The sequence below is a fragment of the Dipodomys spectabilis genome, unplaced genomic scaffold (genome assembly GCF_019054845.1).
Source record: "Dipodomys spectabilis isolate Male_0828 unplaced genomic scaffold, ASM1905484v1 ptg000266l, whole genome shotgun sequence".
Classification (NCBI taxonomy): domain Eukaryota; kingdom Metazoa; phylum Chordata; class Mammalia; order Rodentia; family Heteromyidae; genus Dipodomys; species Dipodomys spectabilis.
In genome coordinates, this window is record NW_024870943.1 from 6,400,855 (window position 1) to 6,426,156 (window position 25,302).

A 25,302-nucleotide genomic window follows, 5' to 3' on the forward strand; every position below is an offset into this window, starting at 1 on the left:
ATGGGGTGTGGGGGGTCGTACGGATGCTGGGAACCTCGGGGGCAGAACTGGGGGAGGGTCTGTTCCGTGGGAGGGTGCATCACCTGCCGCTCAGAGCCCATCCTGAACCCCGCAGAGAAGGGGGTTCAGAGTGACTCCGGGGGTGCCTGTGTGGGAGACGCCTGAACCCACCGTTTCCCCCTGGCCCCCAGCATCGGACGGACCTGCAGACTGAGACTTCCGACGGCTGAGAATAATCTCAGCCTGTGTAACAGAGTCAGGATTAAAAGATGGAGGGGCTCGAGGGCTGCAGCGAAGATCCCCGTAGGGCAACAAATCACCATCACGACTCGGGAGCTTCGTGCCTTGCACTCTCCACTCAAATAAAGCCAGCCAGCTGTCTAGGGACTCCAGAAGGCTGCCCTCCCCGCCGCTCGGCCGGGGAACTACATTTCCCAGAAGGCTCTGCTGTCACTTCCGCTCGGCGCCTCCGCCCGGAGACCACATTTCCCAGAAGGCACAGCGCGCGAGGTCCGGAAATGGAGGCCCCTTCAGCCGAGGCCTCCCCCTCCACACGCAGTAGGGGCGGGCCGCCGTCGGGACTCCATTTCCCGACGGTCCTGAGACTGTGGCGCGTGCGCAGCGTCACGGCGGCAGGCGGAAGATGGCGGCGGCGGCGGCGGCGGCGCCTGCGAAGCGGCGCTGCTGAGGGGGCGCGAGGGGGACGGAGGCCGGAGCCGCGGTGAGCGTGAGGCGGCGTGAAGACGCGGGGCGCGGGCCCCGGGGGAGGCCTGCTGCGGGGAGTGAGGGCGGGGGGTGGGTTTGGGGGGACCTCCCCCCCACCCCGTTCGTTCCCCTGTTGGGACCCATCCTTGGGCTCCACAGTGCCCTGGCGCGAAGTTCCATCGCGGCCTCGCTGCTGCGTCCGCGCCGCAGGCCTCGCCTGCCCCCCGTTCTGCGTCTTTGCTCTGCTTACATTGAACGCAGCAGCACCAGCCTCGCGGCCCCCCCCCCCATCCCCCAAACTCGCCACGCGCCTTCTCGCCCCCGGGTGTTTGCATTGGCTGGCATCTCAGCCCGCCACGTCCTGGTTACCCCCCATTCTGCCCTGTTAGCTCCCTATTTGGGGCTCAGCACCAACGTCACTTCCTCTGCTCAGCCCTCCTTTCCCGCCCTACGTCGCCAGACACCCCCCCCCCACCCCCGGCTCCGCGTTCTCATAGGTCCCTGCGCCTTTCCTTCTTAGCACACGTGGTCTTAATTTGTTATGAGACCTTTATTTTGGGTGCTGTGAGGCTTGTGTCCGTTTTCAGGAACTCAAGGCGGGCAGGGACCGGGTGTGTCAGTGGGTGTTGTGTCCCTAGCTCACCACCCCATTACACACACCCTGGAGGACCTCCCTTCTCCCCCAGTCGTTATCAGTTGAATGAATGAAAAATCCTCCTAGAGCCATTCTGTGGGAGACTGACAGTGAGCGTTTGTCCCTGACGTCCTTCCTAATACCGATTTGACATATTCCAAGTGTTCTTCATTAGGAGGAATAGCTGAAAAAAAATTACAATATATTCAGGGAATCAAATGCTTTGCACCTTTTTTTTTTAATGGAAGAACAGATCATGAGGAAAGTATCTATTGGTGTGTTGAACTTTGATGTACTGTAAATGACAAGTGTGAACGAGTGTTGATTGTATAGGAAGCAGTTGATCCTCTGTTCATTTGTCGGTTTAATCAATCTCAGATTGAAAATTTTCAGGAAAAGCTACACGTGGAAGTGCAACTCAAATGGTAGAGGAAAACACCAAAGGATAACACAAATCTGAGTTCAAGCCCCAGCTGGGGACACACACTTCAAGCTCCAGGCTCCTGCCTCTAACCCTAGCTACTCAGGAGGCTGGGATCTGAGGATCTGGGTTTAAAGCCTGATCTGGCAGGAAACTACTTATGACTCTTTATCTCTAATTAGCCACCAGGAAAACCAGAAGTGGAGCTGTACCTCAAAGTGATAGAGTACTAGCCTTAAGTTTAAAAAAAGAAAGCACACACAGGCTTAGAGTTCAATCCCCAGGACCAACACACACACACACACACACACACACACTTTTGCTGTGTGTTCTTCCTCATCTAGAGAGACAGGAGGCATGGAGCCTGCTAGGTTTGGTCATTGCTCAGTGGTGTTTGTGGTCAGCCTCCTATGTGTAAAGTACTAGTGATAAGGTAGAGTTCTGTCTCTGACCTGGGACTTCACTGTCACCACCACATACTCTGGGCACCTAAACCTAAGCCAGACATGGGTGCATTGTCAAAAGGACAGGAAGGAAGGCTGACCCCTTCATGGGTGAAAGTCCACAAGTGAAGATTGACTTGGCTCCTTTTCCAGGGAGTGTCTGACAGCAGCCATGGCGAGCACCAGCGGGGACAGTGTCACTCGCCGGAGCGTGGCATCCCAGTTTTTCACCCAGGAGGAAGGGCCAGGCATTGATGGCATGACCACCTCAGAGAGGGTAAGTGTGGTAGACAGCTGGAATTCAAGAGGTGCAGCTCCTGCCTGCCTGTGGACGACACCCCAAGCTGTCAGCCATCTAGAATAACTTCAGGCGTCCACTGGGGCTGCTGAGGCTTGCTCCATCACCTGGCCCTCCCTCCCATCCTTCCAGGTGGTGGATCTCCTGAACCAGGCAGCGCTGATCACCAATGACTCAAAGATCACAGTGCTCAAACAGGTGAGGGCAAGGACACCCACCTGGGCAGAAAAGGGAGGGATGGGGAATGCTGCTAGCAACACTGTTGCCGACACTTGGCATCTGTGCCTGAGGCAGAATTCAGTGCCTTGTGGGCATACTCTTAGTGTCCTTCCCTCCTTCCCAGAGGGCTGTGGGGAAACTGTCTAGGGAAATCTTTTTTGTTTTTCTTTCTTTCTTTTTTTTTTTTTGTCGGTTGTGGGGCTTGAACTCTAGGCTTAGGTGCTGTGCTTGTGCTCTTCAGCTCAAGGCAAGCACTCTACCACTTGAGCCACAGCACCACTTCCGGTTTTCTAGTGGTTTTTATTGGAAATAAGAGTCTCACGGACTCTCTTGCCCTGGCTGGCTTTGAACTGCCATCCTCAGATCTCAGCCTCCTGAGTAGCTAGGATTACAGGCGTGAGCCATCGGCGCCCGGCTTCTTTTGATGTTTTTAATTGTGAAAATACTGTACTGAGGGGTTACAATCACACGAGCAAGGTAATGAGAACATTCTTATCAAGGATTGTTGCCTCCTCCTTTGTTTATCTCCTACCATCCCTTCCCCCTCCACCCCAGTCTAGGGAAATCACAGATCCTGACAGGTCTTGGGGTATGGGAAATGGTGTCACTGTTACAGGTACCTTTTTTTTTTTTTTTTTTTTGGATCCGGTCGTGGGCCTGAACTCTGGGCCTGGGCACTGTCCCTCAGCTCTTCACCTCAAGGCTAGCGCTCTACCACTTGAGCCACAGCACCACTTCTGGCTTCTTTTTTTTTGCTTATGTGGTGCTGAGGAATCGAACCTAGGGCCTCATGCATGCAAGGCAAACGCTCTACCACTGAGCCATGTTCCCAGCACCAGTACCTTTTTTTTGTTGATTGTGGGGCTTGAACTCTGGGCCTGGGTGCTGTCCCTCAGCTCTTCAGCTCAAGGCGCTCTACCATTTGAGCCACAGCTCCACTTCTGGTTTTTTTGGTGGTTAATTGGAACTAAGAGTCTCACGGAGTTTCCTGCTGGGGTTGGCTTTGAACCCCGATCCTTAGATCTCAGCCTCCTAAGTAGCTAGGATTACAGGCGTGAACCACCAGTGCCTGCCTAGCTGCTTTCTTTTGGTGGACATGAACTGGGCCTAGGCACTCTCTCTGAGCTTTTTTGCTCAAGGCTAGCGCTCTACCACTTGAGCTACAGCTTCAGTTCCAGACTTTTTGTTAGCTGATTGTAGATGTGTCTCATGAACTTTTCTGCCTGGGCTTGATTTGAACCTCCATCTTCATATCTCAGCCTCCTGAGCAGCTGGGATTACAGGCGGGAGCCACCAGTGCCCTTCTGTAAGCTGTCTTGTGAAAGATGCAGTGTGAAGTGGGGAGATGTGATGGGCAGGGCTGCCACATCCAAGAAGGAGCTCTGAGGCTACCCCTCCTCAGCCTGCGTCCCACCAGGACTTTCACCTTGGTGCTTCCTTCTGTAGCCTCTTCCGCTGTGCCCGCCCTCCCTTCCCCCCAGGCCTTTAGCTTGATGTTTACAGGTTAGAGTAGCCAGCTGAACCTCAGGGAGGGCAAATCAGTTGCTCAGAAAAAGCTGTAGTCCTGGGTGGAGCGAAGTAGTGTCTGGAGATTCTGTGGAGCCCCAAGCTATTTCCCCTGCTTGTTCTCTGCTTTGATCAGGTCCTGATTTTGTGCATGTCCTCCTCTTCCCATCCCCGCTCCTTCCAGGTCCAGGAGCTGATCATTAACAAAGACCCCACGCTGCTGGACAACTTCCTGGATGTGAGTGATGGCGGGGTGAGAGAGGGGTGTTGGGTAAAGGTAGGTCCTGGTGTGTAACCCCTCTCGGACCCCTCTGCAGGAGATCATCGCGTTCCAAGCAGACAAGTCGATCGAAGTGCGAAAATTTGTCATTGGCTTCATCGAGGAGGCATGGTAAGGGGCGTGAGGGGCAGTGCCGGGAGCACTGGCACCCCGGACATAGCATCCTCTGAGACTCTCCCATGCACCTGACTCCCCAGTGAGGACCTAACATGATGGAGACCCTGGACAGCTGAGGTTTCCTCAGGTCCCCTACACTTCCAATGCGCTCCTCAGTAGGCACGGCCCACCCTACTTCTAGAATGCATACAGAAGGAGCTGTTTCCAGTCACTTCCTCTGCCACTGTGCTGGTGTAGGCATCCTTCTGTCCTGCTGTCAGGGCTGTATTGGCCTTATCTACCTCCTGTTGTCTGGATCAGCTCTTTTTTTCTTTTTTTTGGTCGGTTGTGGGGCTTGATATTGTGGATATTGTCCCTCAGCTCTTCAGCTCAAGGCGAGCACTCCACCACTTGAGCCACAGAACCATTTCCAGATTTCTGGTGGTTTATTGGAGATAAGAGCCAGCCTGGGCTGGCTTTGAACCTTGATCCTCAGATCTCAGCCTCCTGAGTAGCTAGGATTATAGGCATGAGCCACTGGCATCGGCATTTTTTTTTTTTTTTTAGTTCCTCTGGGTCATGGGCCCTAATTGCTCTACCCCTTTCTGCCTGGACCCCAGCGTCCCAGCAGTGACCCCACACCACCTTGCCTTTGCCCTTTCCCCACCCTAGCAAGCGAGACATCGAGTTGCTGCTAAAACTGATCGCCAACCTCAACATGCTCCTGCGAGATGAGAACGTGAACGTGGTGAAGAAGGCCATCCTCACTATGACGCAGCTCTACAAGGTGGCCCTGAAGGTGAGGGCCTCCCGGCTGCCCAGCCTCCCTGCAGACATACCTGGCATCTAAGCCAGGGTCACAGCCTGTTCTTGTGGGCAGGATGGGCACAGACAAGGCATAAAGTGTTGCCTGCTGTTTAGCACATTCAGCAAACACTCCTCTCCTCTCCCCCCCACCCCCACCCCCTGCCTTCCCTTGTGCCCAGCTGTGGTAGGTGGTGCTAAGTCATGAGTCGGGTGAATGTGGGCCATGGCCTGAGATGTGAGGAGGCCTCGCTGTCTTGGGGTGCTGGTCAGTGTTGGGGAAATAAGGAAGCCATATCACCACCTGAGCGATTGGTTTCATGCCTTTACCCTGAGATCTGACATTTGGGTGCTGTGTTGTCACTGTCTGGAGCCCATTGTCCACCACCCAGCACTGAGCTGGGGGCAGCTGGAACTCAGCATCTGTTAACCACATAGCTGTCCTGGTGTCTCCAGATGGCAGCAGAGGCCCCATGAGTGATGCATTGTCTTCCTCTCACCCCTCTGGCAGTGGATGGTGAAGTCCCGGGTGATCAACGATCTCCAGGAGGCCTGCTGGGACATGGTGTCGGCCATGGCTGGGGACATCATTCTGCTCTTAGACTCTGACAACGATGGCATCCGCACCCATGCCATCAAGTTTGTGGAGGGCCTTATCGTCACCCTGTCGCCTCGTGTGGCTGACTCAGAGGTACCCCGACGCCAGGAGCAAGACATCAGCCTGGAACGCATCCCTCGAGACCACCCCTACATCCAGTACAGTGAGTGCTGGCCATGGTCCTGTGATAAGGGCCATGCACCCCTCCCTTCCTCCTCTCCCCACCCTGCCCCCTACCTTCCCTGGTTAGTAAGTTTTTTTTTTTTTGGGTCCAGTCGTGGGGCCTGAACTCTGGGTCTGGGCGCTGTCCCTCAGCTCTTCAGCTCAAGGCTAGCGCTCTACCACTTGAGCCACAGCGCCACTTCCGGCTTTTTTCTTTTTGCTTATGTGGTGCTGAGGAATCGAACCCAGGGCCTCATGCATGCAAGGCAAGCGCTCTACCACTGAGCCACCTTCCCAGCCCACTGGTTAGTAAGTTTTAATGACAGTTGCTAAGATCTGATGCTAGGGCCAAGTCCCAGCTTCACCACTTTATGACCTTCACAGTTTCCTCTGAACTTGGCTTTCCTTTGGTACAAAGGTTGACAAGAGCAGTCTCCTTGGCCTGGGCTGGCAGAAGGGCCCGGTGGAGGGCGCTGATGGCTTTCTTCATTGCAAGTCGTCAAATTATTATGTACATATTTTGTGTTGAGAAGTCTATAAAGTGGCACAAGAAATCGAACTCCCCTGTCCCCTGGTCTTTTTCCAGAGGGAAAACAGTGCTTCTAGACTGTCAGCAAATGTTCTCTGGGTTTTTCCAGCCAGTCATAAATGCCTGATTACTAGGACCTCACCTTTTTTTCAGTCCCTAAGGTTGTTTCGCCAAAGGTCTGAGGGAAAGGGCCCCTGAGGGCTCAAGGTTCTCTTTCCCTCCTGCGTTAGATGTGCTATGGGAGGAGGGCAAAGCAGCCCTGGAGCAGCTCCTCAAGTTCATGGTGCACCCAGCCATCTCCTCCATCAACCTGACTACGGCTCTGGGCTCCCTCGCCAATATCGCCCGCCAGAGACCCATGTTCATGTCTGAAGTGATCCAGGCCTATGAGACTCTGCACGGTGGGTTGAGCCTTTGCCACTTTGCCCCTGTCATGAGGAAGTGTATGCCCGGTGGTGCGCCCTAGGTGCTGACCAGTCAGTTGAGCTGCCATGGGCATAGGAAAGGGTTCTCCATCACATGGGAGGTTTTGGTGTGGCCCAAACCTGCTTGGAAGCTGGCTTGACTATTGAAGCATATGTAGTTCCTGTGAAACCCTTTCACATGTTCTAGTCTCTTCCCTGCCTTCATTCCAGAGCAGGCTGTTAATAATACTTTGTCCTCTTTTGCATATGATGTCCACTAGGAAGTATGTCTGGGATCAGGTGCTCTCCAACTCTTGACTTAACGTCCACCATGCTGGATTCATTCTCTGGCTCTTTCCTTGGGGCATCAAAGATGGCTCCCACAAAGCTGCAACCCTCTATTCCATCGACTTAGCAACCCTAGGAGAAAGAGTGTCCCTTTCCCTATGATTCCAGCCAAAGTCTGAGAGCTGATGCTCATTGTCTCTGATTGGCCGAGCAGTGAGCATGAGCCTGGCTCTAGGCCAATCAACAGTGACCAGTGGAACGCCGTGTTCTCACTGGCCCCTGGTCTCACGCATCCTTGGACAGAGGATGGGGACAGGGTGGTTTCCTCAAAGGGGAATGGGAGTAGTGTTGACCGAGGAACAGGCAGTGAACCCTGGGCAGGCAAAATTACAGGGATCCTCTTTGGCTCTGGAGCAAGGGCGACTGGTTCACCAAGGTGACTGCCAGGCCCAGGGAAATCTTTGGGGTAACAGACCAGCATGAGTTGTGGCGGTGACCGAGTGGGAAGTTGGTGGAGAAGGTGGTGGGTATAGGCTGCTCTCTCCAGGGGAAACATTTGGAATTCAGACTGGAGATGGAGGGGCCTGTGAATTTGCATTTAGTAAAATGGGGGTTGAGTTTGTTTTCATTTCAGGGACTAATGCTATGGAGGCCTCTCAAGAGTTTGAAGCCTTAGCCTTAGAAAAGTCACACTCTCCTGAGGGCCCAGCAGCTTCCCTAGGATATAGCTGTAAGATTACTGCCCAAGTTGGGCACAAGGGACCCTCAGAGATCTGTCCACAACACAGAGCTCCTGCCTCTTTCCTCACAGCCAACCTGCCCCCAACACTGGCCAAATCTCAGGTGAGCAGCGTGCGCAAGAACCTGAAGCTGCACTTACTGAGTGTGCTCAAGCACCCGGCCTCCTTGGAATTCCAGGCCCAGATCACCACTCTGCTGGTGGACCTGGGCACACCCCAGGCGGAGATCGCCCGCAACATGCCGAGTGGCAAGGACGCCCGCAAGCGGCCCCGGGATGATGCCGATTCCACACTCAAGAAGATGAAGCTGGGTGAGCTGAGGCTGGTGTGTTTACTTGAGTGCACTGTGGAGCTGGGTGCTGGTGGCTCACCCCTGTAATCCTAGCTACTCAGGAGGCTGAGATCTTAAGGTCATAGTTCAAAGCCAGCCTGAGCAGGAAAGTCCATGAGACTATTTATCTCCAATTAATCACCAGAAAACCGGCGCTGTGGGTCAAAGTGATAGAGCGCTCACCTTGAGCTGAAGAGCTCAGAGACAGCACCCAGACCCAGAGTTGAAGCCCCACAACTGACAACAACAACGAAAAAAGAGTACACTGGGGCTGGGAAGGTGGCTCAGTGGTAGAGCGCTTGCCTTGCATGCTTAAGGCCATGGGTTCGATTCCTCAGCACCACATAAGCAAAAAGAAAAAAGCCGGAAGTGGCGCTGTAGCTCAAGTGGTAGAGCGCTAGCCTTGAGCTGAAGAGCTGAGGGATAGCGCCCAGGCCCAGAGTTCAGGCCCCACGACCGACCCCAAAACTGGACCCCCCCCCCAAAAAAAAAAAATAAAAGTACAATGCAGGACTAGACAGTTACATAGATAATTGCCTGATTCTGTTGTAACTATATTGGATACAAAAAAGTTTTCCTTTTTTTGTATTTATTATTTGTCATTTTGCCTTCTTTTATCACTAAGGAACCCTGGGTTCTTATTTTCAATATACTAATCTGTTACCATTGCTATTATGTTGTTCACATTGCTCAATATTTAGCCAGTTGGCTTCTATCTCCTTGTAATATGTCTGATGTCTGGTTTTTTTTTTTTTTTTTTTGCTAGTTCTGGGGCTTGAACTCAGAGCCTGGGCACTGTCGCTTAGCTTCTTTTGCTCAAGGCTAGTTCTCTACCATATGAGCCACATTGCCACTTCTGGCTTTTTCTGTTTGTGTGGTAATGAGGAATCAAACCCAGGATTTCATGCATGCAAGACAAGCACTGTACCACTGAGTCACATTCCCAGTCCTCCCTGTGGACCCCCCCCACCCCCCGCTTTTTTTTTGGGGGGGGGTCCAGTTGTGGGGCCTGAACTCTGGGCCTGGGTGCTGTCCCTCAACTCTTCAGCTCAAGGCTAGCATTCTACCACTTGAGCCACAAGCCACTTCTGGCTTCTTTTTTTTTTCCTGCTTATGTGGTGCTGAGGAATCGAACCCAGGGCCTCATTTGTGCAAGGCAAGTGCTCTACCACCACTACCCCCCCTCCCCCACTTTTAACATGTCTTACTTTCTAGCATAAAATGTTCTAGATGCAGTTTGTATTTTCCTTCTTATATCTCTAGAGAATTCATTCCTTAGAATTGAACTCAAGACCTTGTATGTGTTGGCAAACACTTTCCCCTGAGCTACATTCCCTACCTAGCCCTTTTTTTTTTTGTTTTTTTTTGTTTTTTTGGGTCCGGTCCTGAACTCTGGGCCTGGGCACTGTCCCTCAGCTCTTCAGCTCAAGGCCTAGCGCTTTAGCACTTGAGACACAGCGCCACTTCCGGCTTTTTTTTTTCTGCTTATGTGGTGCTGAGGAATCAAATCCAGGGTCTCATGCATGCAAGGCAGGCGCTCTACCACTGAGCCACCTTCCCAGCCCCTGCATCTGTTTCTTAAATGCTGGAATTACAGAGGTGCACCACGAGGAGTGGCTGATGGCTGGCTCAGCCACACCTCCTGAAGGGGAGGATAGGAAGTGGAGATGTGGCTCAAGTGGTAGAGTGTCAGCCATGAGAGTACTAGCTGAGTGAGAGCTGGAGGCCCTGAGTTCAAGCCCCACTACCAGCACAAGAAAAAGGTAGGAGTAGAATAGTCAGAAATAAAAATCCCAGTACAAGGTGGGGAAGGTGGCTTAGTGGTAGAGTGCTTGCCTAGCATGTGTGAAGCCCTGGGTTGGATTCCTTAGTACCACATACACAGAAAACGCTTGAAGTGGCACTGTGGCTCAAGTGGTAGAATGCTAGTCTTGAGCCAAAGAAGCTCAGGGACAGTGCTCAAGCCACAAGTTCAAGCCCCAGGACTGGAGAAAAAATAAATAAAATCCCAGTACAGGAATAGCGTTAAGAATGATACTGTTGTCAGGAGCTAGTGGCTCACGCCTTCAATCCTAGCTACTCAGGAGGCTGAGATCTGAGGATTGCAGTTCAAAGCCATTCTGGGTAGGAAGGTCTGTGAGACTCTTATCTCCAACAAGCCACTAGAAAACCAGAAATGGTGCTGTGGCTCAAGCGGTAGAGTGCTTGCCTTGAGCTGAAGAGTACAGGGACAGTGGTCAGGCCCAGGGTTCAAGCTCCATGACCAACCAAAAAAAGAATGATAGTATTAGCAATTCCTTCTGGGGCTTCATGGGATCAGCTCATGAGGTGTGGCCTCTTTGCCCCCAGAGCCAGGAGAAGGCTGTAGCCAAAATCTGGAACCATTGGCAAGTCCCTGTTGGCTAAGACAGGCTGAAAGCAGGGACTGCCTAAGCAATCCTGCCTGGGAATGGGGCCTGTTGCCCTCTCTAACTACCGTCTTCTTCACCCCAACCCAGAGCCCAACCTAGGGGAAGATGATGAGGACAAGGACTTGGATCCTGGCCCGTCAGGGACCTCAAAGGCCTCAGCCCAGATCTCAGGCCAGTCAGACACAGACATTACAGCAGAATTTCTGCAGCCTCTGCTGACGCCTGATAATGTGGCTAATCTGGTGAGGATGGTGGGCTGTCTCTCCTGGGAAGAGGAAGGGTCTCATCCTTTGCCCTCCCTCCTCCCAATGACCTCATTCTGGGGTACTCTCCTCCCCATTGCTGGACCTCTTCTTATTCTTAAGTCCTGGAGGTCACTTGTCAGCACCAGCCAATGGATTCTTTGTGTGGTCCAGTCCCCATCTGAACCCACCCATTCACACCTTCTCTTTGCTTTAAATGGGACTCTGCAGACAGGTTTGAAATTGGGGCTCTGATTCCCAGGAGGCTGAGTACCACAAAAACCCTAGTCACTGTCACTCCCCCCGAGCTGGCCTGGGCCTGGACCAGTGCCTGGAGAGCTACAGTGAAGGTGCTGCTCTCCTCCCTGCCTGTCAGGTCCTCATCAGCATGGTGTACCTGCCCGAGACCATGCCTGCCTCCTTCCAAGCCATCTACACCCCTGTGGAGTCCGCCGGCACCGAGGCCCAGATCAAGCACTTGGCTCGCCTCATGGCCACACAGATGACAGCTGCAGGGCTGGGTCCAGGTGGGTGTCACGCGGGGCTCCTTACTGGAAGAGAGTGCCTGCACAAGTTCGTGGACGTGAAGTCACATGCTTTCTGGACCTGTCAGGCAGCACAGGTCCTGCAGAGTGCTCAATGTTTTTAGGCCCCAGGCTTTCCCACTGACCTGGTCCAAGCTGAACCAGAAATATCACCCACCTAAATAGCTGTTCCTCTCAGGTCACTTAACCTTCCGGCCCTCAGCATTCTCCCTGCTCTCAGCAGTGTTTTTGATGGGTATGAGCAGCAACGTGCACGGCTCTAATGCATACTTTAGTGAGCACATACAAAGTGAACACGGGGTGGAACTGCCACCCAGAGCAACACAGAAGCTGTTCCCACCACTCTGGAACGTTCCCCCGATTCGTTCCTGTGACCACTCAGGGAACCTCATATCCAGACACAACTCCCATACAGATTTCTGCCAACATAAATGAGTGTAGCTTCTTCTTTTGTTCGTGTAAGATCTCACCACAGAGCCCAGATTGGTCCTGAGCTGTCAATCCTGCCTTGGCCTTCTGAGTGCAGGTGTGGCTGCCCCTGCACCCAGCATGCCTTTCCTCGAACTTGCTGTGCACGGATCTGTGTCTGGCTGCTTTTACACACCATGTTTTTTTTGTGTGTGATATACACTAGCAGCTTTTCATTGTCACCAGTGTCCCCTTCCGCCAGTACACCACTCTCTGCCATCATGAGCAGAGCCACTGTGAACAGAGGCGTTCGTATCCTTGTTAGGGCCAGGTGAAGGCTCAGGCCTTGTCATGTGTCTGTCCTGGCTGCCAGTACATGCAAGTGGCATAAGGTGCCTAGTTTAACCCTTCCGGCTAGGTGGGGGCAGGATTGGGCTCATTCTGCCCATCTGAGGCCCAGCACGAAGCTGGCCTGCACCAGGGCCAGGAGTGGGGGGTGAGGCCTGACTCCCTGGGTGCCCATGGCTGCCTCTCAGGTGTGGAGCAGACCAAGCAGTGCAAGGAGGAGCCCAAGGAGGAAAAGGTGGTGAAGCCAGAGAGTGTCCTGATCAAGAGGCGCCTGTCGGCTCAGGGCCAGGCCATCTCGGTGGTGGGCTCTCTGAGCTCCATGTCCACACTGGAGGAGGAGGCACCCCAGGCCAAGAGGCGGCCGGAGCCCATCATCCCTGTCACACAGCCCCGGTGAGTCTCCCTCTAGGTGGGCCTCATCCTGCAATGCAGGCTTTCTAACGTCAGTGCCCCAGCCACTGTCTTAGTGACAGAAACACAATGGCCTCTTCATCGTCGTCCATCCCCTGACTGTGCTGGGTTGAGGCATGGAATTTGGAGGCCGTGGAAGGGGCACAGTATCTCTGCCCCCCCCCCCCCAGGCTGGGCTGCAGAAGGGACACAAAGTCACTGCCCCATCCATCTCCCACACAGGCTGGCAGGTGCTGGTGGGCGCAAGAAGATATTCCGTCTGAGCGATGTGCTGAAGCCCCTGACAGATGTCCAGGTGGAGGCCATGAAGCTGGGTGCTGTGAAGCGGATTCTGCGGGCCGAGAAGGCAGTGGCCTGTAGTGGAGCGGCCCAGGTGCTCTTGCCCAGCCTGTCCCCCTCAGCCCCTCTCCCAGGGGCCAAGAACCCCCAAGTCACCTTCCTGACTGCAGCCCCAGCCTGCCACTCACCACTACCCCTCCAGTGGAGGCAGAGGTAGCAGCTGTGTCTGAGGGCAAGTTGGAAAGGCCCAGCCACAAACATGGTCATCACCCCAGGCCTGGGCCTGGAAGGTTTGAGCTGGGGGCGGGGGGGGGGGGGGTCTCCATCCTAGATTTTTGGCTCTTTTTTGTTGTGGAGGTAAGTCGTGGGGCTTGAACACTGGGTTTGACTGCTGTCCCTGTGTTCTTTAGCTCAAGGTGAGCACTCTACCATTTGAACCACAGCGCTACTTCTGGTTTTCTAGTGGATAATTGAAGAGTCCCACAGACTTTGCTGCCCCGGCTGGCTTTGAACTGTGATCCTCAGATCTCACCCTCCTGAGTAGCTAGTAAGCCACTGACACCCAGCCTTTTTTCTTTTTTTTTGTATTTGTGCCAGTCACGGGACTTGAACTTAGGGCCTGGGTACTGTCTGAGCTTTTTTTTTTTTTTGCTCAAGGCTAGTGCTCTACAACTTGAGTCACAGCACCACTTGCAGCTTTTTTGGGGGTGCGGTACTTAATTGCAGATGAGAATCTCAAAGACTGTTGGGCGCCTGTGGCTCACTCCTGTAATCCTAGCTACTCAGGAGGCTGAGATCTGAGGATCCAGTTCAAACAGTCCGGCAGGAAAGTCTGAGACTTTTTTTTTTTTTGGATCCAGTCGTGGGGCTTAAACTCTGGGCCTGGACGCTGTCCCTCAGCTCTTCAGCTCAAGGCTAGCGCTCTACCACTTGAGCCACAGCGCCACTTCCGGTTTCTTTTTGCTTATGTGGTGCTGAGGAATCGAACCCAGGGCCTCATGCATGCAAGGCAAGCACTCTACCACTGAGCCACCTTCCCAGCCCCGTGTGAGACTCTTAATCTCCAATAAACCACTAGATTACTGGAAGTGGCGCTGTGGCCCAAGTGGTAGAGTGCTCGCCTTGAGCTGAAGAGCGCAGGGACAGTGCCCAGGCCCAAAGTTCAAGACAAGACCCACGACCAACCAAAAAAAAAGAATCTCAATGATTTTCCCACCCAGGCTGGCTTCCAACAGCTATCCTCAGATCTCAGTCTCCTGAAGAGCTAGGATTACAGGCGTGTGCTACTGACATATGATATCTTCGTGGTTCTTAACTTTTTAGTGCTGAACTTGACACAAATCAGATTGCTTTTTACATTCTGGACATACTGGGGTTTTGAACTCAAAGCTTTGTGCTCGTTAAACTGGAGCTCTACCACTTGAGCCATGATCCCAGCCCACAAAGCTGCTTTTCAGTCCTGATTGTGCCACTTGTTGCTGTCAACTCAGTCAGGCAACATTCCCTCCATTCATTGAGATTAGTTTCTAATTAGTGGTAAATAAGTTAGCTGTTAAAAAGTACCTCCAGGGCTCGGAAGGTGGCTCAGTGGTAGAGTGCTTGTCTTGTATGCCTGAGGCTCTGGGTTTAATTCCTCAGCACCACATAAGCAGAAAAGGCCAGAAGTGGCACTGTGGCTCAAGTGGTAGAGCGTTAGACTTGAGCTGAAGAGCTGAGGGACAGCGACCAGGCCCAAAAAAGTACCTCCAGTCCAGGCCCTGGCAGCTCATATCTGTCATCCTACCTCTTCAGGAATCTGATCTAAGGATAGAGGTTCCCAGCCTGGGCCAATAAATACAAGAGACTTTTTAGTTAACCAGCAAAAAGGCAGAAATGGATGTGTGGCTCAGTAGAGCACTAGCCTTTGAACAAAGAAACTAAGCAGGAATTCAAAGCCCTGAGTTCAAGCCCCAGTTATCAACACCAAAAACAATGAAAAAAATCTTACCAGCCCTCTAGTCAGCAGTGTCCTCCCTGAGAGGTGTCTGCGATGAGGGGTACAGCCAGGGCCCTTCCCAGAAATACTGTTGTTCCCTGGTGACTGTTGGCTTTGTTTCTTACCGTTATCATCCACCACACCAGCTTCTGGACAGGGGACGCTTAGCTGCCTTTCTCACTCTACCATGTCCATGCTGGGGTTTCCTGATGATTGCAGGGTACCCTGACTGCATCCTTCCTCCACCCTGCTGATTGACCCACCTGTTCTCTGTCAGGTACGTGTCAAGATCCTGGCCAGCCTGGTGACGCAGTTTGACTCAGGCCTCAAGGCCGAGGTCCTGTCCTTCATCCTTGAGGATGTGCGGGCCCGCCTGGACCTGGCCTTTGCCTGGCTCTACCAGGAGTACAATGCCTACTTAGCCGCTGGTGCCTCAGGCACACTGGACAAGTACGAGGCCTGCCTACTGCGCCTGCTCTCTGGCCTGCAGGAGAGACCAGACCAGAAGGACGGGTGAGGGGCAGCCTGGGCCCACCGGGCCCATGGGTCCCACTTCCCATGCCCGCTTCCCTATTCCCTGGTTACCAGTCCCTGCCCCATTCTTGGCTGTTGTAGATCCTCTGCTCACTCTGTAGGCCAGCCCTGGTGACACTTGATCGTGTAAATCTTACACGCTCTCTCCCCACCAGGAATCTTCCATGCTTCTCCACTGCCCTTGGGGTGAGCCCTCTAGTGACCCAGCCTCTGTGTTCCTCCAAAACCTTAGCCACATTGGTCTTGTAACTGTCCCCTGAGCATGCCAAGACCTAGGCCTTGCCGTCTGTTGTTGGTCTACCTGCGCTTTACATGGCTGCCACCTCTCTACCAGTGCTCTTTCATGGCTCCTTATCTGACATCCCGCCTCTTCCCTCCGCCTGTCTCCCCCACGCACTGCTGTAGCTAATGGGAGAGGTGAGAATGTCCCCTAGGAGACAAGTGTCAAGAGAGGAAGTTCCTGAGTCAGCCATAGCCCCGAGCCTGCAGGCCTCACCTGCAGCCCTGCCCTTGTGTTCCTCTCCTAGGATCTTCACCAAGGTGGTGCTGGAGGCCCCGCTCATCACTGAGAGCGCCCTGGAGGTCATTCGCAAGTACTGTGAGGATGAGGTGAGGCTCTCCCAGGCCTGGTGGCGGAGGTGGCACATGGGTTCCAACGTTTTGGACTGGGTCTGCAGTGCGCTGAGCTCTGGCTTCTTCCTCCTCCAGAGCCGCACCTACCTGGGCATGTCCACGCTGCGGGACCTGATCTGCAAGCGCCCGTCCCGCCAGTTCCAGTACCTGCATGTCCTCCTGGACCTCAGCTCCCATGAGAAGGACAAGGTGAGCAGTGTCACGCCCCCGTCCACCAAGCATTTGCAATGGCACAAAGCTCCCGAGAAACCAGGGCACCTGGCAAGCTTGGCGCTTGCCACCCTGTGCACCTGCGCGGAAGCGTGCACATGCGCAGAAGCCCTTTTCACTCTTACGCCACATTGGTGCACTTTAGCTCCATTCAAGGTCGAAAGGCCTGAGCAGGGCAGGAACAGCTGTGGAAGCCCTGGGTGAGACCTTCACGTCAGGGTTAGGTTGTGGGTGTGTCCTGCAGGAGGGAACATGTGAGCTGAGCCCTCATGTTGTGTGATGTGGTTGACGGGCTGTTGACCCACTGCGCCCTCTCCAGACTCAGCACCCACCCTTCCCATGAGCCTGTGGTTCTGGTTGGCTCCTGGCAGCTGGAGTCTGACTGACACTGGTGTAGCTAGTGACAGGCAGTCTAGGCAGTGCCAATGTCCAAAGCCAGGGCGGCCTGGTAGGAGCATCCCTGGAGGAGCGAGTTGGCCTCCATGGGTGGAAGCTGCAGGTCCCGAGTGGGTCCCGGTCCCCGCAGGCATGAGTGCTGTGGTGTGGCGCCCACCCCAGCCCCGCCTCCCTCTTCCTGCATCTTGCTGCTCTCCTCCAGGTGCGCTCCCAGGCCCTGCTGTTCATCAAGCGCATGTACGAGAAGGAGCAGCTGCGCGAGTACGTGGAGAAATTCGCCCTCAACTACCTGCAGCTTTTGGTTCATCCCAACCCCCCATCCGTGCTGTTTGGAGCTGACAAGGACACAGGTCGGTGCCTGCTAGGAAGGCACTAGACCTTAGAACATGGGCAGGGCGGGGGGGGGGGGGGGGAGACAGAGGACAAGGATGGCAGTGGGGTGGGTCCAGGTCCCACATCCCACAGGATTACACAGGGGCGACCCTGTGTAATGGGACCCTTAAATGGAAGGGGACTCAGTCAGGGCTTGGGCCGGAAGATGGGGTGGTGATCCCTTAAGGGATAGACATGGAGCTGGGCAGCCCCCTGGCCGCTGTGGGGCTCAGTGCACTGAGGAAGTTGGAAGTGCTCCTGACTTCTCTGGTCACTCCCTGAGTGGGGACAGGCCTGCAGATGAGGTGTGGGGGGCAAGGGGACCAGTCTGAACAGCAGCCCTGTCCTGTCAGAGGTGGCTGCGCCCTGGACGGAGGAAACGGTGAAGCAGTGTCTGTACCTCTACCTGGCCCTCCTACCTCAGAACCACAAGCTGATCCACGAGCTGGCGGCCGTGTACACAGAGGCCATCGCTGACATCAAGCGCACGGTGCTGAGGGTCATCGAGCAGCCGGTGAGGGCCCAGGCTCGCTACACAGCCCGCCCCGTCCAGGCTGCCTGGCCTGCTGGGTACAGGGCGGGCACTGCAGTCTTTGCCCAAACCTGTGGTGGCTCAGCAGCTAAGAGCTGGAGTTGGGCAGGCCTGGGTTCATGTTCGATCTCTTCCATGCCCACAGTGATCCTGCCCCATAGGTAAAAGTTGGGGTGGGGTGATCGAGTTCACGCCAAGCACTAGTCAGGAGTCGGACATCGCCCAGGACATCGCCATTTGGGCTACCATCACTGATGAGCTGGTTCCCACGTGGCTAATGCAGTCTGGCTGTTGAGGCAGAAAGCAAGACCTTCCTGTCCTCCCTCCCCCATCCGGTCGCACACACAGATGCAGTCCAGGACCCCACCGTCGTCCCCTGCCGTTCAGAATGGCTGGCCGTTCGCAGTTTGACTTGAAACAGTTGAAGTAGTCCCATCTCTGCCCCCACTAGTTATTATTGATATTATAGAGATTTCCTAATAGAAACGGGTAGGTGTGAGAGTGTGGATCAATGGTAGAGCAATTGCCTATAAGTTGGAACCTCAGCACGGCAAAAAAGTCTTTGCTGGGCGTAGTGGTACATACCTGTAATCCCAGCACTCCAGGGAGAATCAGGACTTCCTGGGCTATATGTACTAAAACCCTGTCTCTAAAGAATGAAAAGAGCAAGTGGAGAAGAGTGGCCTGTGGACACTCTCCAGCTCTTCCAGCCTCCAGGCCCAAGAAGGGGCCAGTGGGCCCGCCCTATGCTAGCACAGTCCTCTGGACAAGGGGTACCTGGGTTTCTTGCACATTGTGGGTGACCAATCCAAGGGGTGCTGGGCCTCTGCTCCCTGCATTCTGCTCCTAAAGCTTTGGCTTGGCTGGACCAGGTGAGTGTGAGCAGTCAGTTAGATTGGAGGTGCAGACGGTGGGGTATGGGAGCAGGGCTGGCTGGGGAAGACAGGAAGAGTTCCACAGCCAGGAGGCCGCCATGTCCCCTCCCCCAGCTCACCCTGGCCTGCTCCTCCCCGTGTGTCTAGATCCGAGGGATGGGCATGAATTCGCCGGAGCTGCTGCTGCTGGTGGAGAACTGCCCCAAGGGAGCAGAGACGCTGGTCACACGCTGCCTGCACAGCCTCACTGATAAAGGTGCCCCGTGCCCTCCTCCCCAGCCCACCCTCCTCCCGCGGCTGCCATGGCCCAATTTTGGGCTTCAGTGTCTCTGTCTAAAGGGAGATGGTACCTCCCTCGACCCAGGTACATCCCTTCAGTGATCCCTTCACCCCAACCCTGGCCTCTCGCTTGTCCTCCCACAGTGCCACCCTCCCCAGAGCTGGTGAAGCGGGTTCGAGACCTCTACCACAAGCGGCTGCCTGATGTCCGCTTCCTCATCCCTGTGCTCAATGGACTGGAGAAGGTGGGGAGCTGGCTGCCCCGCTGTGCCCCTCTGGGGTACAGGGCTCTGGAGGGGGTGGGGAGGGCCAGGGAGAGGGATGGGGGAGGGGGGGAACAGGGGGCCTTACCTTGTCTGCATGAGGAACCTCAGAAGTAGAGAGGCCTCAAGTGGTAGCGCCTTCCTGGCTTTAACCCTACTGCCTCCTCGCCCCCACCCCCCAAAAAAACCCTCAAGCCACAATACAGTGGCACATAGTGCACTCTAGTACTAAACTTGGGGACCTAACTTACCCTGCTCCCACTTCAGGCCACCCAGCTTTGCTCCCCGACCTGCGAGCACCCCGTCCCCCACCCCATGCTCCCCCTCCGGCTGTCAGCAGGGCATAGCTCGGGGTGCACTCAACCTGTCCCCTTTCCCCTTTTTCCTGTAGAAAGAGGTGATCCAGGCCCTGCCTAAGCTCATCAAGCTCAACCCCATCGTGGTGAAGGAGGTCTTCAACCGCCTGCTGGGCACCCAGCACGGTAGGTGGCTGTCCCGTCCCATCCTGTCCCGCGAGCCAGGCCCTCAGTTGGCTGCACGGGAGGGTGGGAGCTGAGGACATGTGTCCACCACCTGCTGGCCCTGCTCTCCCCCCTCCCTGCCCCTTCTGCCACCTTGTGCGCAGTCCATCAGCTGCCCTGCCTCTTTAATCCTGTTCTGCAGAGGTCCTAGGGGCAGAGCTAACCAGCTCTAACCAGATAGGAATGGGGTGTTTTCCCTGCTCTGTCCCGAGACACTGGGAGGCTCAGAGCCAGGTCTTCACTTCGACCTCTGTACTGTCACCCCACCCCCCCGCCCCAATCCCCACTTCAGGCGAAGGAAACTCAGCCCTGTCCCCGCTGAACCCTGGAGAGCTCCTGATTGCGCTGCACAACATTGACTCTGTGAAGTGTGACATGAAATCCATCATCAAAGGTGAGCCCCCCCATACCCACACCCAGCAGCCCCTCGGGCAGGGAGGGGGGCAGCGCCTTGGTCACCTGCATGGTCCCCCACATGGCCCCGCTACATTCTGCCACCCCAAGCCTGCTCCCTCCCTCGAGGCTCACAGCCCTGCCCTTGTCCGCCCCCAGGTAAGGCCTGATGCACCTCTTCTTAGCCTGGCACGGGGTGGTCCTGGGGTATGAGGGTGCCCTCTTGCCTTCGCCCCATGGAACACAGGGAGCAGGCGAGGCACTCAGGGCCTCTGCTGGCATGAGGGGAGCTGTGAGTGGTGCCCAGAGGCACGGTGACCCCGCGTGGCACCTGGTGAGTATGTGGTAGACAGGAGATAGTCCAGAGGGGCTGAGTGAGTCACTCAGGGCCACACAGCAGGGTGAGATAGGGTGCGCCTGAGCAAGGTGCCCTCTGTCCAGATGCTGCCCCACATCCCCTGTCCCGGCCCTGCCCCCCCAGCTCCTCCCCTCCCCCCCAGCTCCTCCCCTCCCCCCCAGCTCCTCCCCTCCCCCCCAGCTCCTCCCCTCCCCCGCCACGCTCCCATTTGGAGAGGACTAGAGAAGGTGTATGGGATCCCCAGACCTCTAGGGGAAGACAGAGCAGAGGAGGGTTTTGAAGGTCATGGTTCAGAAGCATGGTCTTAGATTCCACCCCCCCACACACACACCCCACTTTTTTGGTGGTAATATGGAGTTTGAACCCCAAACCTCCCACCTGCTAGGCAGGCACACTACTACATGCACCATACCACCCCTTTTGTTTGTATTTTCTCTTTGAAGGAGAGTGCTTGGGCCTTTTTTTTTTCTTTTTTAATTGTCAACAATTTGAGGGGAATTCATACACTATGATCCCCCAAGGGAATTCCTGGACCTAGACTAGAATCCTAGCTGGCCTGGCCCAGTCTTATAGCATAATGTAGAAAAAGCAAATGGGTGGGGAGTGCTGAGCAAACCTGACCCTGCTTCCCTTGTGCAAGGCCTGCACACAGCTGGGCTCCTACACCTGCAGCTAGCCGTCTCAGGCTGCACCCTCCAACCCCGCCCCCCCCCCCCCCCCCCATCCCTCTGCTTGGTTCCAAGTGCTCTGGCCCACTCATAACTTTGTACCAGATGACAAGTCCTAGCCTGCCCTGGGCACCCTGCACATGGTCCTCTCCCCTCCAATGCCCTGCACCCCTTCCATCCCCCCAGCTATCTTCCAGCAGTTAAGAAAGCTCAAAGCTGGGTGTGGTAGTATACACCTGTAATCCCAGACCAACCTGGGCTCCTTAAAAAATAAATAAAAACCAGGCACTGGTGGCTCACGCCTGTAATCCTAACTACTCAGGAGGCTGAGATTTGAGGATTATGGTTCAAAGCCAGCCCAGGCAGCAAAGTCCGTGTGACTCTTATTTCCCATTAACCACCAGAAAACCGGAAGTGGTGCTGTGTCTCAAGTGGCAGAGCACCGGCCTAGAGCTGAATAACTGAGGGACAGCGCCCAGGCCCAGAATTCAAACCCCACAAACAACAGCAAAAACAAACAAAAAACCTAAACTAAAGTGTGGCTGGGAATGTGGCTCAGTGGTAGAGTGCTTGCCTAGCATGCATGATACCTTGGGTTCAATTTCTCAGTACCACATACACAGAAAAAGCTAGGAGTGGCACTGTGGCTCAGTGGTAGAGCACCAGCCTTGAGCAAAAGAGGCTCAGGGACAGCACCCAAGCCCTGAGTTCAAGCCCCACAACTGGCACCAAAAAAAAAAGTTACTGAACATCTCCAGTCAGCCCTGTCCTGTCCTGGGTAAAGCTGGGATTCAGTGGGGACAGGAACAGCCCTTGTCCCCTGGGCAGTTAGGATGGCAGGGCTGTGAGGACCAAGGGACCGCCTGGCCCAGCCTGGCTGCAGGATCCAAGATGAACACTGTGCCAAGAGTAGGGTTTATGAGGGAGATGGCCCGTTCTGCTCCAGCCACCCCAGTGCTGAAGGAAGGGGCCCTTGAGCTTTTTGAAACACCTTTGGGTGCCGCATGGAGAGAAGATGAGGCTGCCGGTGGAGGCGCTGGAAGGGGAAGGGATGGGGGAGCACGTAGGATCTGCAGTGCTAGGCAGCTAGGTCTCGGGGCTCTGGGTGCTGCTTTGGGTCCTGGCGAGTCCTTACTCCCCCTTCAACAGCCTTCCCATCTGCCTCCTTGCAGCGCCTCCCCTTGCGGTCCCCTTTGTCCTTTCTAAGACCACCTTGTCCTCCCCTAGCTTCTTGTGGATTGGGGGGGGGGGTGTCTCTCCTGGCTCAATAAAGACTTCCTGGTTGATGGACTCACATGGCCAGTGGTATTTGGGGGTGACGGGCTTCAGGGGGCAGCCCCTGTGGTCTCCCTGTTAGCACAGTAGTTGGGGATGTTGCCCCCAGCTCCTGGGAGCACAGAGCCCAGGACCTGCCTTCATGGGTGCTTGTGGAGCCACCAGCTCTTTGCTTGGTCCGGGGCCTGTCTCCACTGTCCCCTTCATCCCTGTTACCATTGTGTCCCCTAAATCTGGCCCCTGGGCCTGCTGCCCGCGATCATGCACACCCCCAGAAGCCCTCCTCTGGAGGCCTCCACTTTCCCTTCCTGGCACACTGTAGTGCCCTGCTTCTCCCCAAGCTAAGATGGTGGCACCGTGGCACGAGGCACCCAGGAACTGGCCGTGGTGCCTCCTCCACCAGGGCCGGGGCAGTGCCCACCCAAGGGCCCTCTGCTAGAGTGGGGGCGAGGCTCCCACATCCCGGGGGGGCCATGGGCGGAAAGGACAGCCCCCCCCTCTCCGCCTCGCAGCCACCAACCTGTGCTTTGCGGAGCGGAACGTGTACACGTCGGAGGTGCTGGCTGTGGTGATGCAGCAGCTGATGGAGCAGAGCCCGCTGCCCATGCTGCTCATGAGGACCGTCATCCAGTCCCTCACCATGTACCCCCGCCTGGGGGGCTTCGTCATGAACATCCTGTCCCGCCTCATCATGAAGCAGGTAACCCGGCCTGGCCGCCCTGGTCTCCACCGGAGGCTGCTCTGGCCGACCTGCAGCCCGCGGGGCTGGGGGGAGGGCAGGACGGGGCGGAGGCTGCCCGGGTGCAGTCCCCGCGCTGCGGGACGCCGCCCACCGCGGGAAGACCGTGCGGTGGTCCTGGAGCCTAGAAGTGGGGGGGGCTGTGGAAGTAGGGGCCCCGGCGCCTGAGGCCCCTGGGCTGGGTTCGCATGCCCTCCAGAGGTTCCCCCCCCCCCCCCCCCCCCGCGGCCTGATGGAGACTGCCGGGGCCGGCGTCGCCCTCTAGAGGCGGCCGTGAGGGCGGCAGGGGGCGGGGCGGGGCTCCGCGGCGGGGGCGGGGCCGGGCTCCGCGGCGGCCCAGCAGCGCCCTCTGCCGCCCAGGTGTGGAAGTACCCGAAGGTGTGGGAGGGCTTCATCAAGTGCTGCCAGCGCACGAAGCCGCAGAGCTTCCAGGTCATCCTGCAGCTGCCGCCGCAGCAGCTGGGCGCCGTCTTCGACAAGTGCCCCGAGCTCCGCGAGCCGCTGCTGGCGCACGTGCGTTCCTTCACCCCGCACCAGGTACGGGGCGCCGGGCACGGGGACCGGGGACGGCGGGAGGGGGGAGAGGTCCACGGATCCGGAAGGGCTCCGCGGACCGGGCGCCCCTGAGGGCACCTGCGAGGTCCGAGGTCAGTTCACAGCTCCTTCTGCCCTCCGCCAGCAAGCACACATCCCCAACTCCATCATGACCATCTTGGAGGCCAGCGGCAAGCAGGAGCCCGACGCCAAGGAGCCTCAGGCCGGGCCCCTGGAGGAGGTGAGGTCCCAGGACCGTGGGGCGGGGTCCCGGAGGGGGTGAGGGCCCTGGGGTCCCTCCCGCTGTGCACCCCTCCCCCCGCCCTGATCCGCCCTTCCTTCTCAGGACGACCTGGAACCTCTGGCTCTGGCCCCCGCCCCGGCCCCCCGGCCCCCCCAGGACCTCATGGGCCTGCGGCTGGCTCAGGAGAAGGCCCTGAAGCGGCAGCTGGAAGAGGAGCAGAAACTGAAGCCCGCCGCGCCCGCCGCGGCCCCCGCCAGGCCCGGGCCCCCGCCCGCCTCCGAGGAGGCCGTGGACTTCCGGGAGGAGGGGCCCGAGGGCGAGACCCCGGCCATCTTCATCAGCATGGACGACGACTCGGGGCTGACTGAGGCTGCGCTCCTGGACTCCAGCCTCGACGGCTCCCTGCCCAAGGTGGGAAGGGGAAGGCGGGGCTCCGGAGGGGCGGGGCCGGGAGCAGGCCCGTGGGGAGGGGTGGGGCCGGGAGCAGGGCCGAGGAGAGGGGCGGGGCCTGGAGCAGGCCCATGGGGAGGGGGAGGGGCGGGGCCGGGAGCAGGGCCGAGGAGAGGGGCGGGGCCTGGAGCAGGCCCATGGGGAGGGGGAGGGGCGGGGCCGGGAGCAGGGCCGAGGAGAGGGGCGGGGCCTGGAGCAGGCCCATGGGGAGGGGGAGGGGCGGGGCCGGGAGCAGGACCCTGGGGAGGGGTGGGACCGGGGAGGGGTGGGGCCAGGAGCTCAGGGCCCTGGGGATGGGAGGAGAGGGGCGGGGCCTGGAGCAGGCCCGTGGGGAGGGGTGGGGCCGGGGAGGGGTGGGGCCAGGAGCTCAGGGCCCTGGGGATGGGAGGAGAGGGGCGGGGCCTGGAGCAGGCCCGTGGGGAGGGGTGGGGCCGGGGAGGGGCGGGGCCTGGAGCAGGGACCTGGGGAGGGGCGGGGCGTGGGCAGGACCGTGGGGAGGGTGGGGCCAGGGAGGGGCGGGGCCTGGAGCAGGACCTGGGGAGGGGAGGGGCGGGGCCGGGAGCAGGGCCCTGGGGAGGGGTGGGGCGGGGGCAGGACGGTGGGGAGGGTGGGGCCTGGGAAGGGAGGGGCGGGGCAGGACCGTGGGGCGGGGCCGGGCGGTAACCCCGCCCTTCCTTCCCGCCGCAGGAGGCAGCCCCCGGAGCGCCCGCCTCCAAGGAGGAGCCACGGAGCCCGCCAAGCCTCGGCCCCGCGGGGGACGAAGCCGCCAAGACCCCCAGCCCGGCCGCAGAGGAGGCGGGGGAGCCGGAGACCCAGGGGAACAGCTGACGGGGCGGGGGGGGGGGGTGCGGGGGGCCGGGCGGGGGCTTTGCCTTAAAACAAATAAAGGAGATGGCGCTCAGGGCGCGCTGCCCCGTCCTCTGTGCCGCGCCCCGCGCCGCTCGGCCCG

At 57.1% G+C, this 25,302-nt stretch overlaps 1 protein-coding gene across 2 annotated transcripts; it reads left to right on the forward strand.

Annotated features, from left to right (window-relative positions):
• Nucleotides 1–585: 585 nt before the first annotated feature.
• Sympk (symplekin) lies at nt 586–25,254 on the forward strand. 2 transcript variants are annotated; one of them, XM_042700396.1, is made up of 27 exons: nt 586–721; nt 2,357–2,480; nt 2,634–2,699; nt 4,411–4,464; nt 4,544–4,617; nt 5,275–5,401; nt 5,918–6,167; nt 6,926–7,096; nt 8,199–8,438; nt 10,957–11,111; nt 11,488–11,638; nt 12,601–12,805; nt 13,046–13,196; nt 15,355–15,590; nt 16,139–16,220; nt 16,320–16,433; nt 17,053–17,200; nt 17,576–17,736; nt 18,777–18,885; nt 19,053–19,153; nt 19,563–19,653; nt 19,985–20,086; nt 22,899–23,086; nt 23,486–23,662; nt 23,805–23,900; nt 24,006–24,314; nt 25,041–25,254. In XM_042700396.1, the coding sequence occupies exons 2-27, from the start codon at nt 2,376–2,378 to the stop codon at nt 25,179–25,181; spliced, it is 3,804 nt and encodes a 1,267-aa protein (XP_042556330.1). In that variant the 5' UTR covers nt 586–721; nt 2,357–2,375; the 3' UTR covers nt 25,182–25,254. The 2 variants fall into 2 exon arrangements, with proteins under 2 accessions (XP_042556330.1, XP_042556331.1); XM_042700397.1 differs by lacking the exons at nt 22,899–23,086; nt 23,486–23,662; nt 23,805–23,900; nt 24,006–24,314; nt 25,041–25,254 and adding an exon at nt 20,245–20,504 and having other exon boundaries at nt 644–721.
• Nucleotides 25,255–25,302: the final 48 nt, after the last annotated feature.

Bases quoted from the DNA above. Each gene is read 5' to 3' on its own strand.
- Sympk (XM_042700396.1), top strand. From the start codon at position 2,376: ATGGCGAGCACCAGCGGGGACAGTGTCACTCGCCGGAGCGTGGCATCC. The intron at 6,168-6,925 runs GTGAGTGCTGGC...CTCCTGCGTTAG, and splicing joins CCACCCCTACATCCAGTACA to ATGTGCTATGGGAGGAGGGC. The intron at 19,154-19,562 runs GTGGGGAGCTGG...TTTTTCCTGTAG, and splicing joins TGCTCAATGGACTGGAGAAG to AAAGAGGTGATCCAGGCCCT.